The sequence below is a fragment of the Rhinoderma darwinii genome, chromosome 1, assembly GCF_050947455.1.
Source record: "Rhinoderma darwinii isolate aRhiDar2 chromosome 1, aRhiDar2.hap1, whole genome shotgun sequence".
NCBI classification, from domain to species: Eukaryota; Metazoa; Chordata; class Amphibia; order Anura; family Rhinodermatidae; genus Rhinoderma; species Rhinoderma darwinii.
This window is the reverse complement of record NC_134687.1, coordinates 327,072,115-327,092,563: the sequence shown is the minus strand read 5'-3', so window position 1 is coordinate 327,092,563 and position 20,449 is coordinate 327,072,115. Positions and strand designations below refer to the sequence as shown.

The 20,449-nt window shown below is 40.0% G+C and overlaps 1 protein-coding gene across 1 annotated transcript in view; it reads right to left on the bottom strand.

Annotated features, from left to right (window-relative positions):
* The window catches only part of PLPPR1 (phospholipid phosphatase related 1), a 209,643-nt gene that overhangs the window by 116,058 nt on the left and 73,136 nt on the right, over nt 1-20,449 (bottom strand). The window contains exon 2 of the mRNA XM_075825645.1: nt 12,616-12,716. Within this exon, the coding sequence (XP_075681760.1) occupies nt 12,616-12,678 (63 nt within the window). The 5' untranslated portion in view covers nt 12,679-12,716. The remainder of the gene's footprint in view (nt 1-12,615; nt 12,717-20,449) is intronic.

Genomic DNA, 20,449 nt, shown 5'->3' with positions numbered 1-20,449 from the left:
TCGTCGTTTGACAGCTGTCAAACGACGACGCGTAAATGACAGGTTGTCTGCACAGTACGTCGGCAAACCCATTCAAATGAATGGGCAGATGTTTGCCGACGTATTGTAGCCCTATTTTCAGACGTAAAACGAGGCATAATACGCCTCGTTTATGTCTGAAAATAGGTCGTGTGAACCCAGCCTTACTTGAAAGCGACAGCGAAAGTGTCGCTTCAAGGGATTCAAGTTGCGATGCAGAACGCATTTGTCCTGTACAAAAAATCAGCGGGCAAGGTAACATTCTTTGAATTTCCGGAGAAAGTGATTGAAGATCTCCTATTTCAATCTGCAGACCAGAGAGTAGTCCATGAGTCAGAGGATGTACGCCGACTTGTTGAAAAACATTTTTTACACCCCATCCCTTCAACATCTAACCAAAAATACACCAAAAAACGGTGTCGAGTCTGCAGCAAACGAGGACAGCGAAGTGAGTCACGATATTATTGTTCCGCTTGTCCTTCCAACCCTGGTCTATGCATAAGTCCCTGTTTTGTCCTTATCAATACACTATGGGATTTATTACAGTTTTGTTCGGGTTTTTGGTGGACCTCTTACACCCGACAATACTTCTAGAAATAGCGACATTAATTTGGGGAGTAGTGGTCCTTTACTGTATCTATACATACGGTGTGGGACACTGCCCCTTTATATATTCTACAGGTGATTGGTTGTTTTGTGCACATGGCGGTTCCTACCTTGCCGGGCAGGGGCTTGTTATGGTGTACCGCGTCGCTTAGCACATTCGTCCCTTATATAGCGATTGATGGAGCTAAAGAGACGTTGTATGACCAGTCACTTTGAATAATAAAGTCAATACAGCCCTACAAATTTTCCTTCATCCTGTGAACATGCTCTAGTTTTCCACATAGCTGGATACATTCTTCCTCCTTTTTTTTGGATATATTGCCTTTTTCCGCCAACAGTTTAATACATTTTCCCACTCTAACTTACTATATATCAGAGCGGGTTGATATACATAATGTCTATGGACTGACATGATTTCAGGACAGCTGCTTTCTTAGCACGACATAGTCATAGGGTGTAGAAACTGTTAGGGACATCTATTTCTCAATCTAGAAAAGTAGAATCCTCCCATTTTGAAAGCAAAATGTGTGTCCTGAAAGCCTCCGGGTGCTCCCTTCCTTTTGGGTCCTGCCGTGTGTCCAGGAAACACATTAGGGCCACAATGGGGATATTTTTGAACACAGGAGAAACAGGGTGATACATTTTCTGGTGCATTTCCTTATTCTCATGTCCTCTGTACAAGAAATCTGACCTTAAAATGACACATTTGTGAAAAAAAGTGAAATAAAATTTTCTTTCCACCTGCTTTGCATTAATTCCTGCGAAAACTGTGGGGTCAAAATACTTAGTACACACCTAGATGAATACCTTAAGCGGTCTAGTTTTCAAAATGGGGTCATTTATGGGGAGTTTCTATCTTTTTGGCAGCTCTGTGCCTCTATAAATGTGTAATGGGACCTGAAACATTTTCAAGCAAAATGTGTGTCCTGAAAGTCTTCGGGCGCTACCTCCCTTTCGGGCCCTGCCGTGTGTCCAAGCAACGCATTAGGGTCACAATGGGGGCATTTTTGAAAACGGGAGAAACAGGGTGATAGATTTTGGGGGGTGTTTCTTCATTCTCATGGTCGCTTTACAAAGAAATCGGTCTTCAAAGTGATACTTTTATATAAAAAGTGTTGTTTTTTTTATTTCACCTGCTATGCATTCAATTTAGCAAAAAACTGTGGGGTCAAAATACTCACTACAGCCCTAGATAAATACCTTAAGGGGTCTAGTTTTCTAAATGGGGTCGTTTATGGGGAGTTTCTATCGTTCTGGTAGTTCAAAACCTCTCCAAATGTACAGTGGGGCCTAAAACATTTTTACGCAAAATATGAGACCTGAATGCCTCCGGTTGCTCCCTTCCTTTTCGGGCCCTGCCGTGTGTTCAGGCAACGCATTAGGGTCACAATGTGGGCATTTTTGAAAACAGGAGAAACAGGGTAATAGATTTTGTGGTGTGTTTCTTCATTCTGATGGTCGCTTTACAAAGAAATCGGTCTTCAAAGTGATACTTTTATATAAAAAGTGTTTTGTTTTTTTATTTCACCTGATATACATTAAATTTAGCAAAACACTGTGGGGTCAAAATACTCACTACACCCCTAGATAAATACCTTAAGGTGTCTAGTTTTCTAAATGGGGTCGTTTATGGGGAGTTTCTATCGTTCTGGTAGTTCAAAACCTCTCCAAATGTACAGTGGGGCCTAAAACATTTTCAAGCAAAAATGAGACCTGAATGCCTCCGGTTGCTCCCTTCCTTTCGGGCCCTGCCGTGTGTCCAGGCAACGCATTAGGGTCACAATGTGGGCATTTTTGAAAACAGGAGAAACAGGGTGATAGATTTTGGGGTGTGTTTCTTCATTCTGATGGTCGCTCTACAAAGAAATCGGTCTTCAAAGTGATACTTTTATATAAAAAGTGTTTGTTTTTTTTATTTCACCTGCTATACATTAAATTTAGCAAAACACTGTGGGGTCAAAATACTCACTACAGCCCTAGATAAATACCTTAAGGTGTCTAGTTTTCTAAATGGGGTCGTTTATGGGGAGTTTCTATCGTTCTGGTAGTTCAAACCCTCTCCAAATGTACAGTGGGGCCTAAAACATTTTCAAGAAAAAATGAGACCTGAATGCGTCCGGTTGCTCTCTTCCTTTCGGGCCCTGCCGTGTGTCCAGGCAACGCATTAGGGTCACAATGTGGGCATTTTTGAAAACAGGAGAAACAGGGTGATAGATTTTGGGGTGCATTTCTTCATTCTCATGTTCGCTTTACAAAGAAATCGGTCTTCAAAGTGATAATTTTATGAAAAAAGTGAAATTATATGTTTTTACGCCTGCTTTGCATGAATTCTTACAAAAAAACTGTGGGGTCAAAATACTTACAAAACCCCTTAATAAATACCTTAAGGGGTGTAGTTTTCAAAATGGTGTCACTTGTGGGGGTTTCCACCATTCTGACACCTATGAGCCTCTGAAAACCTGGCTTGGTGCAGGAAAACAAAATGTACTTCAAAATGTATAAAATCATTGCTAAACTTGTAAGTCTTCTAAATTGCTCAAAAAAAAATTTTTTTTTTCAAAAGTGCTGCCAAAATAGAGTAAAGCAATGGAAATATATATTTAATAAAAAAAATTGTACAGTATGTATGTACATATGTCACAAATTGCAGTTAAAAATAGGGAAAAATTATAATTTTTACAAAATTTCTTCCATTTTTCTATTTTTTAATTAATTTCCGCAAATCGTATCAGTCTACTTTTACCACTAAAATAAAGTACAACATGTGACGAAAAAACAATGTCAGAATTACTTGGATATTCAAAACTTTCGCGCAGTTATTCTCTGATAAAGTCAGACATACCAGATTTAACAAATCTGGCTTGGTCATTAAGGTCTTTTCAGGCCCGGTCATTAAGGGGTTAAAGCCTCTTTAAACATGAAATGGTGCTTGAAAAACAGCCTAATAAAAAGGAGGCCCCAAAGTCCACAAGTGCTCCTTCATTTCTGAGGCCTGCGTTTGAGTTAAGTAGAAACTGGGGCCTCATATGGGACATTTCTGATAACTGCAGAATCTGTGTAATAAATATCGACTTGCATTTTTCTGTTAACACCTGCTGTGTTACTTAAATAAATTGCTAAAAATTTAATATCTGCAAAAAATTTGAAAATATCACCTTCACTTTGCTTTAATTCCAGTAAAACACCTAAAGGGTTAACAAACTTCTTAAATGCCGTTTTGAGTATGTTGAGGGTGCAGTTTTTAAAATGGGATGACTTATGGTTTCAAATATATAAGCCCCTCAGAGCCACTTCAAAACTGAATTGGTGCCTAAAATGGCATAGCCTGACTGCTGCGAAGCTGCGTTTTCCCTTCTCTTCGGTCCGCACAATGGGAATCCCATCTTTGGGATGAATACATGAGCCATGTGAAATAGATTGGTTGCTAGGGAAACACTGCATAACAGCTGCCTTGTTTTAAATGTAGTCGTCAAGCAATTTATACCTAGTAACCAGTCTGTTACAAACAGCTCAACTGTTTAGTTTAACCCGTTACTGACCGGCCCATAGTCTTTTTACGTCGGTCACTAACGGGCCTTATTCCGATGCCATCGACTTTTTACGTCGCGGCATCGGAATAAGTAAACAGAGCAGGGAGCTGTCAAATCTGGGAACGTCCCTGCTCTGCCGGGTGAGATCGATATCAGTATCGATCTCACCCGTTTAACCACTCAGATGCGATGCTCAATAGCGAGCACCGCATCTGAGTGGTTTTGGAGAGAGGGAGGGAGCTCTCTCTCATCCCACTGACACCCGGCGATAAGATCGCCGAGTGTCTGTGTCTCTAATGGCAGCCCAGGGCCTAATAAAGGCCCCCAGGTCTGCCTGGAGCGAATGCCTGCTAGATCATGCCACAGGCATGACCTAGCAGATGCCTGTCCGTTTTAAACGGACAGGCAGTAATACACTGCAATAAAAAAGTATTGCAGTGTATTATAAATGCGATCGGACCAACGCATAGTGAAGTCACCTAATGGGACTAGTAAAAAAGTGAAAAAAAAAGTTTAATAAAGTTAATAAAAAAACATTTGAAAAAAAAAAATGAAAAACCCACTTTTTCCCCTTACAAACTGCTTTAATATTAAAAAAACTAAATAAAGTTAAAAAGTTACACAGATTTGGTATCGCCGCGTCCGTAACGACCCCGACTACAAATCTATCACATTACTTAACCCGCACGGTGAACGTCGTAAAAAATCAAATAAAAAACGACGGAAAAATTGCTGTTTTCTGTGTATCCTGACTTTAAAATTTTTTTATTAAAAAGTGATCAAAAAGTCGCATCTACTCCAAAATGGTACCAATAAAAACCACAAGTCTTCCCGCAAAAAAAAATCCCTCACACAACCGCATCGGCGAAAAAATAAAAACGTTACGGCTCTTCAAATATGGAGGCACAAAAACAAATAATTTTGAAAAAAAAGCGTTTTTACTGTGTAAAAGTAGTAAAACATGCAAAAACTCTACAAATTTGGTATCGTTGCAATCGTAACAACCCGCTGAATAAAGTTATTGTGTTATTTATACCACACGGTAAACGGTGTAGAATTAGGACGCAAAAAAGAGTGGAGAAATTTCAGATTTTTTTCTATTCCCCCCAAAAAAAAGTTAATAAAAGTTAATCAATAAATAATATGTCCCCCAAAATGGTGCTATTAAAAAATACAACTTGTCCCGCAAAAAACAAGACCTTATACAGCTATGTCGACGCAAAAATAAAAACGTTATAGCTATTGGAATGCGACGATTCAAAGACGTAAAAAATAGCTTGGTCATTAAGGTCTAAAATAGGCTGGTCATTAAGGGGTTAAAGAAGAAATGGTTATGAGAGGAGGCCAAAGAAATAATCAAGAATGAGCTTGTAAATTATAAAATCATGGGTGATGACAAAACAAAGAGGAATGAGAAGTAGAAATCTAAGGAAATGTATTATAATAAAACAAATACATCAGCTTGTCTGATCATTGCTGGCCTCTTCAAACTGATAGTAACTATGAAATTGGAGATATACTGTAGGGGCAGGTGTAACTGCACAGACAGTTTCCTGGAGTTCTTATGTAATATGGAGAACTTTTTGTTCTATATTCTATATGTGTGTACACATTATTTTGTCATAAAATATATTCTAAAAACGTTGCAGTAAATTTTTGTGGCCATGCAATTTTCCTCTTGCCGGAAGACATAGTTTTTTTTAACCAACCGATTAGTGAGAAAACCTATTCTAGGACTATAACTATTTGCGATGAATAAAAAAATAACCAGTTCCTCTGTGCATAATTTGCCAGTTCAGTATGCTAAACTAGAAAACACCTCAAAGAAATACCTCATACCTAATATGTGTTAAAGACCAAATATTTTTTTACAAGAATTAATCGCCTGTATTATTGCAAGACAACATTGACTGATGTAGAGCTATTAACAGTGAAAATACTGACTTGTACCAGAAAAACAGAACAATGGAAAAAAAAAACATTTCCGCCAATTATGGGTAAATGAAAGCAGTTTGTCACTGCAAACAGGCAATTCATGACAGCCCAGCGCACAAGGCCACTTTTTTTTTTGCATGCAGGCATCAGTGAGCCTCGGGATCTAGGAATTCTTAATTCTAAAATAGCAGGAACCTAATTCTTCTACTTCTACTGGGGCTTGTCTATCAATCTATGTATGACTTCCAAGCCTCTATGCTACTAGACACATGCAGCATATTTATTGATGAAATGTATCGTTATCAAACACTAACAATAGAAAAAGTCTTCTTTGTTCTTAAAAGAAGGTCTCGCTAAGCAGTGAAAATATTATAATAAATATACAACGTCATTACGACAAATATTTGAGTGGCATATGCACCATATAGACACGTCTTAATTATTGAATTCAGTTGTTTCATTCAGTGCCATTGCCACAGGTGTATAAACTACACACCTAGCCATGCAGTCTGCCTCTACAAACATTTGTAAAAGAATGGGTCATTCTAAAGAGCTCAATGAATTTGAGCATGGTACTGTAATAGGATGCCACTACTGCAACAAGTCAGTTCCTGAAATTTCTTCCCTCCTAGATATTCCACAATCAACGGTGAATAGTAGTACTTCAAAGTGGAACCACAGCAACTAAGCTGGAGTGCTGAGGTGCGTAGTGCATAAAAGTCGCCAATGCTCTGCTGACTCTGTTACGATCTGTGGGTTTGTGGACCAACTGGGTCGTACCGCCGTAGCGGGATAGAAGCTGGCCAAACAGGGTACCACGACAAAGTCTATAGTCCGAGCACAAGGGTAACTGTGGTAGTTCAGACAGTAGTAATGGCTAGGCTCAGATGGGACCTTGGCATCAGACACCAGACACAGTGTAACACAGCAGGCGTGGACGCAAGCAGCACACGACTCCAAATCCTCAAAGACACGAAACCAGGTATAGCACAGGCTACAGGATACAGATAGCAGGGCACGGGAACACTGGGAACAGAAAAACACTAAGGGACCATTTGCAAAACTAACACGGGCAGAGCCCTTTTTATAGTCCAGGGGAATTATGGGTTAATAACATATTTCTGAAATGTGCGTGTACTGGCCCTTTAAGGACGGGCGCGAGCATGCGCGCGCACCCTATGGGAGCCAGTACAGTGATGCGGAAGTGAGTGCCGGCGTCTCTCAGGAGGGAGATGCCGCCCAGCACTTGCTCGTCCATGGCCACGTCCGTCGGGGGGTAAGTTAGAACGACAGTCCGGGGCTGTGGATGTTACAGACTCAATAACTACAGAGTTCATAACCTCCTCTGACCTTAACATTCGCACATAAACTGTGCGCCGGGAGCTTCATGACATTGGTTTCCATGGTCAAGCAGCTGCATTCAAGCCTTATATCACCAAGCACAATGACATGCATCGGAATGAGTGCTGTAAAGCACGCCAACACTGGACTCTGGTGTGGTGGAAACGTGTTCTGTGGAGTGATGAATGACGCTTCTCTATCTGGCAGTCTGATGGACGAGTCTGGGTTTGGTGAATGCCAGGGGAATGTTGCCTGCCTAACTGCATTGTGCCAATTGTAGAGTTTGGTGGAGGAGGGATAATGCTGTGGGGTTGTTTTTCAGGGGTTGGCCTAGGCCCCTTATTTCCAATGAAGGGAAATCTTAATGCTTCAGCATACCGAGACATTTTGAACAATTGTATGCTACCAACTTTGTGGGAACAGTTTGGGGAAGGCCCTTTCCTGTTCCTGCATGACTGTGCCCCAGTGCACAAAGCAAGGTCCATAAAGGCATGGTTGGATGAGTTTGGTGTGAAAGTACTTGACTGCCCTGCACAGACATCCTGACCTCAACCCCATTCAACAGCTTTGGGATGAACTAGAACAGAGGTTGAGAGCCAGGCCCTCTAGTCTAACATCAGTGTCTGACCTCACAAATTCTCTTCTGGATGAATGGACAATAATTCCCACAGACTCACTCCAAAATCTTGTAGAAAGCCTTCCCAGATGAGTAGAAGCTGTTTTAGCTGCAAAGGGAGAGGGTAACTCCATATTGATGCATTTGAGTTTAGACTGGGATGTCATAAAATCTCCTGTAGGTGTAATGTGTAAGTGTCTCAATATATTTGTCTGTATAGTGAATGTACAAGCACCTTCACGTGTCATATCAGCTTTTCTCCTGTTCAAAATATGATATATTAAAAGGGTAACTAAACGTTCAAAAACTTCTGACGTGTCATAGTGACATGTCAGAAGTTTTGATTGGTGGGGGTCCGAACACTGAGACCCCCACCAATCGCTAAAACGAAGCGGCAGAAGCGCTTGTGTTAGCGCTGAGCTGCTTCGTTTCTGTTTGTCTTTTCCGCAAAGCCGATGTAGCGGTGTACGGACTCATAGACTTTCCATTGAGTCCGTACACCGCTACACCGATTTCCGGAAAGAGCCGAACAGAAACGAAGCGGCTGAGCGCTTACGCAAGCGATTCTGCCGTTTACTTTTAGCGACTGGTGGGGGTCTCAGTGATCGGACCCCCACCAATCAAAACTTCTGACATGTCACTATGACATGTCAGAGGTTTGTTGAATGTTTAGTTACCCTTTAACAACTGCCCTGCAACGTGCATCATTTTAAAAGTATGGTTCAGGTATTGCCATTGTTGCACAAATTACATTCCGTATATCACTGTGTAGGGAAATAGAAGCAGCTACATTTAAATGTTTCAATGTTGAATGACATATAATGGCTTTATATCATGAAAGATACGTTATACAATAAAATTCCTTTAGTCCTGCAACTAGCACCAGGTATCCATGAGAGTCTAGAAATTTTCTTTTATTGAGAATTTTGAGGGTCTAAAGGTAAAAACAAGTGACAAATCTATGCTCAATTAGAATATCCAATCAGTCGATCTTACCATTAATTCAGATTGTAATTATAGTAGCAAGAAATCAACATAGCAGATAAGACGCATTTACAGAAATCACACTGTAGTACTGTAACAAAACTCAAAATGGGCATCACTCCCCACTGAGAGCTCTGCCAAATATACTATGCCGTCATTAAAGAGAATGTTCACCATTCAGTTTTTAGGTGCAATATTCAGTGCTAATATATTATATCATACTTTACAGGGTGGGTTTGTATCTCTGACATGATAAATTATATCATTCTGGCTGCATGCAGCCACTACTAGGAGAAGCTTACTGCATATGGATCTTTACAGCCATTATTGAGCTCAATGGGATGCATGTTTATGTAAAACAGCCTGATGAATTTTTTTCACCATGTTGCACTCAGAATATCCTAGTGCATCTCAGCATTCGATAATGCTTATTCTCTGTCTGGGACAAGCTCTTCACCCAGAAAGACCCATGGCTAGCAGTCTCCCGAACCAGCACTTGGACTATATATACATCTTTTTGACTACCAGGTTGTCGTGCCCCCAGCACGATGCCCCCAGGTGAGTATACACCAATCACTTTCTTGTCCCTCCTATTTATCATAGATGATTCCCTATGTTGTGCCATTGTGTGCTATTTTTCTTTAAAGTAATACTGTATGTGGTCATTCCCACAGATTACAACATCTCAGCACCACTGCATATGTGAAGGTAATCTTTATTCTGGAAAAGGACTATGTTATCACCCCAGTTGTCAGATGTGACAAAAAAAAAAAGCTTGCCTATTAGCAGATATAGTCAGGATCACTGACTTCAGCCAGTAATTATACAGGGTGGGCTACAAAAAGAAACAGAACTCTGATACCTTGTGTGGTTTGTACAGGTTAATGCTTATTGGGGCCTCGTTCATCAAAACTGTCATACAGTAAAACTTTTTTTATTGCCCAAAGTAACCAATCAGAGCTCGGTATTTATTTTACCTTGGCAGTTTACGAAATGAAGGCTCATCGTAACATTCCCTGCCAGTCAAAGGGTACTCCTTGCTGAGGGCAGTAGTGTTGTGCATTAGAGTGTCTAAAACATTGCGATAGTGAAGGCCTACGTACGCACAAGTTCATTTAAAGAAACGCAGAACGGCTTTGCTAGTCAATTTATGGACCTTCTCACTCCAGCAAAAAGCAGTATACATGGCTTGGTGCAGAAGCGGCGTAAAAAAAGATCCGTGGCCAATGCCCCAAAAAAATACAACCACGTGCTCGTACACCTGTCGTTGTTGCCGACATTCAGGAGGGGATTATGAGAAACCCGAGGAACTCAATGAAATTATCCCAGCAGGCATTCATCAGAAGAACAACATGTCGACGTGTAGCCATACTGAGTGTAAGCTGTGCAAGAGTTAAAGGAGGGGGATAAACAGAAGCATGTGGCATATTGCAATTGGCTACTGGATATGATCGTAGATGGCCATTTGGACGCTTTGCAATACAGCACGTCTGATGAAGGGTGGTTCCATTTAACTGGGTGTGATAATTCGCAGAACAATAGGTACTGGCACACAGAAAAGCCACCCGACCTGTACCAACAGACACTTCATGACCCAAAAATTGGCATTTGGTGTATGGTTATGGGTATGCAGATTGTGGGTCCAATATTCTTTGATAATAATGTGAACACAGCTGTGTACATGGATATCTTCGAGCAATTCTATGCACAGTTAACTGATCACATGCGTGGGTATTGTTTCCTTCAACAAAACGGAGCGACTTGCCATACATTGCAAGCACCCCAGTGTCGAGTTTATGCGGAAGAACGTACGGTGAGCAAAGGGTTGTCGCGACGGTGTGTGACTTCTATCTGTGGGGATACCTGAAGGATAGGGTTTATAAAACTTATGCTTAGAGAGTGCCCAAACTGAAACAGCAAATTGACATTCATGTCTGGAATATGGAACGTGTGGTGTTCCTAAATATGATAAGTCAGGTATGACAATATTCCTATTCATTTTACAGGACAATCACAAAATCTAAAAAAGCCAAAAATAAATCATAGTCCTTTATAAAACAAACTGTACTATTAACATTGTTATATAATTCATACAGGCTACAAGTGAACCTGCTGTTAATTCAGCACCATGGACAGGTACTACAATATTACCCTATAAGTAAATGGGATACTCATCATACTACATATAATCATACTACAACCTTGACATTTTGAATGTATTGTTTCAATGACATGTATTTATTTGATGTGAGTTCCCTCTAGAGGATGTAGAGGACGATTAAGTGTTGTAATGGCGCCTGTAATGTGACATACGAATAATCGCTTTCTCCCAGTTTATGAATTTAGCCTCAGCAGAATGGAAAATGGATGGTGGAGTTTTATAATGGCGTATAATGTTGATATTTCCGATAAAATATTAGGAAAAACTTTTGAAAAATTTGGTGGTCAGTGTGTGTTTTATGGGTAACGGGTTGTGTATAAGTGAAAGCAGTTCTATACCACTTTATACACAATTTGACTAAATACAGGGTTTGTAGGGTGTTGTCTGATTATATGGGGCAGTGTGTAGGATATCTCTAGCCAAATATAGGTGTGCCCCATAAAAAAAAAGTCATGGTATATATCTGTCTTATGAGATTTTATAATAAACTGATAAACATGGAAAAATCTTTCATTTTTTTATGTCTACAGACCTTTTACCAATCAACAATACATGAATACATGAGTCCAAATGTAAAACATAATATCCAATGCATTATTTTGATTTAATTTTAATGCATAGTACAGATTTATCTAGCTTTTGTAATAAAAAAAAATCACACACAGTAATATAATCTTGTGCTATTCAAGAAAAAAAAAATCTGCTTGTAAATGCTGTAATCTCCTCCAGCTCATCAGTCGTTGGACTACGCATGGTCTATATGACATCTTTGTAAACTAGTGCCCCGATGTGTACCCTGCATGACAACGCTATTATCACTCCTGGCACGAGACACTCCCTGTGACAGATAAGCATCTGTTCATTCATGTTCCATGTAATCTCGTGAACTGAATGCCCAGAGAGTGAAGAAATCTGGTGTCATTGCTAATGTGATAGTAATGTTTTTTATTCCATTGGCTTTAAAACCTCCTTCAGGGCATAAGTAGCATCTACGAGGCTACAGATGTGTTCTTTTAATTATCTGTGTGGTTGCTTTTACTAGCTACTATTGATTTCCTGTGTTTTATTGATCTACCAAACCTCCTTGTCTCATAGAACACTGATACTTTCCTTGTGCACTTAAATGAGCATGGGCAAATATAACATTATTATTATTATTATTGTTATTATTATTATTGCATTTTATAAGGAAGAATTTCATATATTCTGCATACAGATCTCCAGAAATACAGTGCTATGATATGATCAATGTAAGACTTGTCCTTCCGCTGCTTTATAAGATTTTATAGTGACACATGCAATGTAATAACAATAAAACCTGGTAGATATCAACTGAGTATGAAGCTTTACAGTGACTTGTTTACTGATTTGCAACTGTAACCATAGAAACCCTGCCGCTTTCCAAGACGAAACGTAGCACTTACCTCCACAAAGATGAAGCATGGTATAATTGAATAACTGCGATGGGTATTGTTCTCCAAAGCCATTTCCTTTCAGTTGGAAAGGTCTGTGATACCTAAAATGTCTGAAATAGAAGAGAAAAGGAAAAAGCTGTAAAGATTTTAACCTGATTTACTTTAGGTCAATTACCATGGTATTTAATAAGGTAACCAGTATTTTACCTGGTTCCTGAGGAAAAACATCACAATGGGGTATAACACAAATAAAAAAATGATCATTTTTAAGACATAAATATACCAAAATATGCATATCCCAGATATATAGATATTAGATAGATAGATAGATAGATAGATAGATAGATAGATAGATAGATAGATAGATGATAGATAGATAGATATGAGAGAGATAGATAGATAGATAGATAGATAGATAGATAGATAGATAGATAGATAGATAGATAGATGATAGATAGATAGATAGATAGATAGATAGATAGATAGATAGATAGATAGATAGATAGATAGATAGATAGATAGATAGATAGATAGATAGATAGATAGATAGATCTGCATATACTACTGATATATAACATTTTATTTATATACAGTATATACGCAGTCTATACATTTGTTTATATATTATACAAACAAAAAAAGGATCTGTGCACAATTCTCAATATCTGGGCTTCCTAACAAGCAAGCTAAACGTATTATCATAAAGGTTTTCTCAATCTGCCACCACCTGAGACGGATTGACCGATGCCAAGCTTCTTTTACCCTCTCCTGGCAACACTGAGACAATTCAGCCTTGTGCTGAAGAGTCGAGTCTTCTAAGAAATACAGCCTCAGGCCTCACTCACACACCGCCTTTCATCACAGTTTTTCTGCAGAATTTTTTTTTATTGTGGGTTATTTCACCTACTAACTTTCTTACTAGATAACATGTAACATCACAGGTAACCTGTTTAACCTCCTACCCACTGGACCCCCGGCAACCTATCTAAGTTTTCCCCCCAACTAGACGAATTATAAAAAAAAGAATACACATTCTCACCAAACATCAGGAATACACTTATCTTTTCTACCCACAAGCCACCAGGATTATCACCTAATTCCTCCTCTCTGCCACACACTAGGGAATATAGATACCCCGCTTCCGGTCAGATGACATGGAATATAACCTAGCAGTCACTAAGCATACCAATGGCTGCCAAGGACCACATGCTGAAAATTGCCACAGCTTTCTTAGGGCCTGTTCACATCACCGTTTGCTTTCCGTTCCGGGGTTCCGTCTGAGGTTTCCGTCGGGTGAACCCCGCAACGGAAAGTGAAAGTGAAACCACAGCTTCCGTTTCAGTCACCATTGATATCAATGGTGACGGAAACATCGCTAATGGTTTCCATTCGTCACCATTCCGGCAGGTTTCCGGTTTTCCGACGGAGTCAATGAATTTCATTGGTCAGGTTTTTTTTGTCCCAACCCCCTAAAAACACCCAAAGGAAGGTCACATATTCACCTAGACATTATTTACAGCCTCCCTGTATATGATGCTACACACCTCCCTGTATATGATTCCACGCACCTCCCTGTATATGATGCCACACAACTCCCTGTATATGATGTCACACAACTACCTGTATATGATGCCACACACCTCCCTGTATATTATGCCACACACATCCCTGTATATGCCACACAGCCTCCCTGTGTATGCTTCACAGCCTCCCTGTATATGCCACACAGCCTCCCTGTATATGATGCCACATAGCCCTCCTGTATATTATGCCACACACCTCCCTGTATATGCGACACAGCCTCCCTGTATATGAGGCCACACACATCCCTGTATATGATGCCATACACCTCCCTGTATATGATGCCACACACCTCCCTGTATATGATACCACACACATCCTTGTATATGCCACACAGCCTCCCTGTGTATGCCACACAGCCTCCCTGCATATGCCACACAGCCTCCCTGTATATGATGCCACACAGCCCTCCTGTATATTATACCACACACCTCCCTGTATATGCGACACAACCTCCCTGTATATGAGGCCACACACATCCCTGTATATGATGCCATACACCTCCCTGTATATGATGCCACACACCTCCCTGTATATGATACCACACACATCCTTGTATATGCCACACAGCCTCCCTGTGTATGCCACACAGCCTCCCTGTATATGCCACACAGCCTCCCTGTATATGATGCCACACAGCCCTCCTGTATATTATGCCACACACCTCCCTGTATATGCCACACAGCCTCCCTGTATATGAGGCCACACACATCCCTGTATATGATGCCATACACCTCCCTGTATATGATGCCACATACCTCCATGTATATGATGCCACACACATCCTTGTATATGCCACACAGCCTCCCTGCATATGCCACACAGCCTCCCTGTATATGATGCCACACAGCCCTCCTGTATATGATGCCACACACCTCCCTGTATATGCCACACAGCTTCCCTGTATATGATGCCACACAGCCCTCCTGTATTTGATGCCACACAACTCCCTGTATATCATGCCACACATCTCCCTGTATATGATGCCACACAGCCTCCCTGTATATGATGCCACACAGCCTCCCTGTAGATGACACACAGCCCTCCTGTATATGATGCCACACAGCCCCCCTGTATATGATGCCACACAGCCCCGATGTAGATGATGCCACACACTCCCAAAATGAATGCCCTACATAATCACCGATGCAACGCTGTCTTCTTCACGTGTGGTCTCTGGTCTTCATGCGTTCTGCAAAGGTGGCGCGATGACGTCATCGCGTCGCCTTCACAGAACCCATGAAGACAAAAGACGACGCCTGAAGAGGTCAGCGCTGCATCGGTGAGTATGTCATCGAGCTGCCGATAGCCAGCAAGGGAACTAGTGGTTCCCTTGCCAATCCCCATGTCACAGATCTGTTTTTAACGGTTGTTACATGTATTGACAGCCGTTAAAACCAGAACCATTGGCTTCTATGGGGGCCGTCAGGCCGTTAAAATGGCCAAAAATAGGACATGTCCTATTTTTTGACAGCCATTATTCATGGGCCGCTAAAAAAAACTGCCGTGTGAATGCACCCGTAGAACATCATTGTTCTGAAAACAGCCGTGTGACGGCCGTTAAAAGAACGGCCGTCACGCGACCGTTTTTCACGGTCGCGTGAAGAATAAGGCCTTAGGATAAGCACCCTGACAGAGGTGCTAATATGGCAGAACTGGTGATGTTATTAGATGGTGCTAATGTGAATTGATGCTTCATATGTATATAGTCATTACAAAACTTTTACCACTTTAAGTCTTAAATCATTATACTGTTGTATTTTTTTTTTTACCACGTCTATATACTAGAAATTGTCAGAGGAAATCCCTCTTTCTGCTTACAATTTTAAGAATGATATTGCTAATGTTATTGATCACGATCATTTTCAGAAGGCTGTGTCATTTTACTGTTAATTCCAATGTAACCTCTTCTAATTCGCTTCAAATGCAGATAAAGTTCTTGTTTTGTGATTAGTATTTTCAAAAAGACCTTTGCTTACCAAGTTTACCATTGTACTTACTTTTCTTTGCATGTCCTGAATATGTTTGGGTTGCTGCTTAAAAATAACAGGGGTTAGGATAGGGATAAGATAGATAGGACATTTCATGGGTAAGTTTACTTCCACTGAGATTTGCTGAATGCTAATCTGCTGTCAACAGATTTTTTTTTTATGGCACACATCAAATGCCAGTGAAAGTAGACTTGTGTATTGAAGAAGAGAAAATGTTTGGTATCAAATGTAGAAACTGCCATTTAAAGACGAATGTATTGAGAAAAATGACCTATTGACAGCTATCCAGTAAAAATACTACGCACTAGTAAAATGCTATGTACTTTAATTCCCTTACTGTTCTTAAATGCAGAAAATTCTTCAAGAGTATATTCAGTCTCACTGATATTTGCCACATACTATTAAAAATCATGTTAGTTGCTCCTCAGTATATCAATACCAACAGACTACAGGCTTCCAGTTATAGGCCTCATACACACCACTGTATTTGGTATCTATATCAGAGGGATTCCAAATGCAGTGATTTTCAATGGAGACATTCCAGTGGAGACTTGCATATCACCCTATGGTCATACAGTGGTATACATGCATTTTCTTATGTGGAGTCTGCATAAACAAAGATTGCAGCTACATCAGTTGCCGCATGTCAGGCCATTGTCTCGCCTGGAAGCACTTTTTTTAGTTTTTCTAGAAGGAAATACAGTTTAAGATACCACATCTAATACAGAACATCTAATAGTTCGCAATACAGCTTGCAAAATTGTATTGTATTGTGTACCATATTATGCACAGAAGTGCACACAGTCATGTCACAGGCCTTAGCAGGAACTATTACTGGTAACAGTTTGTAGTCTTAGTAGGAATCAGAGCTGGTTTTCAGCCCCTAGATTAAGAAAATAATATATCTATTCACTAGCAGCAAGCAGAGATTGAAGATATCCAATAATTAAAACCCAAAAGGAACTTACTACTGAAAAAGCGTCCGAATTTTGGCTCAAATTGAGCCAGTATTCTGGAGCATAAGTCGTGCACCACATTTATTAACTGTTTTAGGCACTTTTTCCACCTCGTCCGACAAAGAGGGTGGTCTAGTGAAAAGGGAGTGTGGCTTGAGTACCCTGTTCTTGCACCAAAGTTGCGCCAAAATTGATCCATTAAAAACTGTAGTAAAGTAAGCAAACCATCTGGGAGTATAAGGAAGAGAAAAGTGTCTAACATTTCTAGCAAGTTGTGCCAAATTTATCTTCTGACCGTCTCGTCTAATTTTACACTGTCTAAAACTGTAGACAGTATTAGTAAAACCGCCCCAGTGTGTATTAAAAAGTTGCATCAAAAATGTTTTTGTTTAATTAAATGACTATTGCTGAAATATTCTCAAATAAACTAATCAGACCTGATTTTATATCGACTTTCAAAGTATGATTTTAATTTATTACTAATAGACCAAACATACAAACACAGGAGATAAATGTTGGTCCAGAGGAAGGATAAACAAATCCTCTTCAGTACTCTTCCGTTTTAAGGAAAATTCCCATCCCAGATCCGTATAATGTGATCACAATAATTTTTCTATCACACAGAATTTGTATTTCTCTCATCAATTATTTTTACCATCGTAAAAAAACATTATCATGAAAAATGAATGTACAAATTGTATTAATATATATTTTTTAACCCCTTAATGACCGCCGATACGTCTTTTTACGGCGGTCATTAGTGGGCTTTATTCTAGAGCGCCGCCAAACTACGTCGCTGCTGTAGAATAAAGTAAACAGAGCAGGGAGCCGTGAAATCTCCCTGCTCTCAGCGGCCAGAAGCAGCTGAGGGCTGGGGGCGTCCCTGCTCTGCCGGGTGAGATCGATATTAGTATCGATCTCACCTGTTTAACCCTTCAAATGCGGTGCACAATAGCGAGCACCGCATCTGAATGGTTTTGGAGAGAGGGAGGGAGCTCCCTCTCATCTCACTGACACCCGGCGATAAAATCGCCGAGTGTCTGTGTCTTCTATGGCAGCCGGGGGTCTAATAAAGACCCCCAGGTCTGCCTGCAGCGAATGCCTGCTAGATCATGCCGCAGGCATGACCTAGCAGATGCCTGTCCGTTTTAAACGGACAGGCAGTAATACACTGCAATACAAAAGTATTGCAGTGTATTATAATAGCGATCGGAGGATAGTGAAGTCCCCTAGTGGAACTAGTAAAAAAGTAAAAAAAGTTTAATAAAGTTAATAAAAAAAAAAGTGAAAAAAAAAAAAAGAAAAACCCAGCTTTTCCCCTTACAAAATGCTTTACTATTAAAAAAAACTACAATAAAGCAAAAAAGTTACACATATTTGGTATCGCCGCATCCGTAACGACCCCGACTATAAAGCTGTTACATTATTTAACCCGCACTGTGAACGCCGTAAAAAATAAAATAAAAAACAATGGAAAAATTGCTGTTTTCTGTTAATCCTGACTTAAAAAAAATGTGATAGAAAGTGATCAAAAAGTCGCATCTACTCTCAAATGGTACCAATAAAAACTGCAAGTCGTCCCGCAAAAAACAAGACCTTATACAGCTATGTCGACGCAAAAATAAAAAAGTTACAGCTCTTCGAATGTGACAATGGAAAAATTTAAAAAATGGCTTGGACATTAGGGCCCAGAATGCCAGCAGGGGGAAGGGGTTAAAGATACATCAGGTACTATTACGTGACATGATGCTAGTAACACAATGGCCCACATGTATCAATTTTGGCTTATCCTGTGCCGTCTTGCTTTATTTTGTGGTAATTTTTTTTTTCGTTTATTTTGCAATAAGTTTATCTAGTATCACATTACATTTGGTCAATTTTAAACTGGAGAAGGTGTGGAGCTTTTGGATTCGTTTTACTCCAGCCTGCTGGTGGCATGCTGAAAAGTCGTATTTTATAAATATGGCTAAAAACTAACTCTGAACCCACTTGGCTAACATGAATTAAAAAAATGGCTCAAAGGGATCCATCACATCCAGAAATTATTAAATTAGGAACGTATATTATTATTTTTACAACTTATCCAACTAGACCAAAAATAATGTACAGTTTATAGCAGAAGATATTATTCTGTTAGCTCATATTAGCAAATTATAGACCTCCATCTCTAGTGGCTAATATTTCACTGTAGAGAGCAGGTAGAGATACAAATGGTCATAGAAAAATTTGTTCCAGCTTTGGATTGCTACTCTTGGAGGATAGTAAAATAACACAACGGCCTTGTAAAAAATGTGCCTGCACATAACTACACGTTAAATGTATTTTTTAGGATAGAACATTGAAGTCCTATCCTTAAGACAGGCCAGCCATCAATGTATAGTTAGAGGGGTCCGTCTCACCCCCGGGCCCCCGCTGATAAGCAGAACAGGAGGCAGTGTCCACCCATATGCACGTCACTGTGACAGGTACTGCTGTTAATAGGGCAGAGCGTGGTTGAGCTGCAGTTCCAGGCACAACCACACTCATATGGATGTTGCTGTGATGGGTAAAGTGAAGTGGCCACGGAGCTCCAGTCCTTTTGTTCTGCTGATTGGTTGGAGTCCCATCGATTATACATCTATGGCCTATCCTAAGGATAGGCCATCAATGTTATATCTTGGAAAACCCCTTTTAACTTAGGTCATCATAAGGGTTCTATAGGGATCTAGATTGAGTTCAGTAGAACTATGAGGTACGGGGTGTTACGGCTGCAAAACGAATGCTAAAATGTGCCTATATGATGGAAGTGCGAAACATGCCTTAATGCAAGTTGGAAGTCTTGGAACTTTTCAGTATGTGTCTATTATAGTCAAGCATTTGAATAGAATCCGTTTTCTAATCTTTCACCATGGAAACTCAGTCCTGTGGCAGAATAAAGCAGAAATGTGGACCGCATAATTGAGCTGCTATTCAGATTGTTTCAGTCATTTTGTAACCAATGAATCTATGAAGTGAATTAACCATTACTTAGAAATACACTATTTTTGATGGTCACATTCTCTATCTTGAATTGGCCTTGCCAAACAATCATGTTTTCAGCAGTGAAGTAAAATAATGGTTGCTCTACCAAATAAAACTCAAAAGTCAATATAGAAGATTTAATAATGTATTTACCCCAGTTTTCTGGCATAAATACGGCATTTAGACCAAAAATCATGTTTATAATGCCCCTGTTCCACCTTTTACAATACATATGAATGTGTCTGAAAAGGTAAACGGGGCTCATTTATCAACATATCCGTCACTTTTCTACAGGGATTCTCGGACGTTACACGG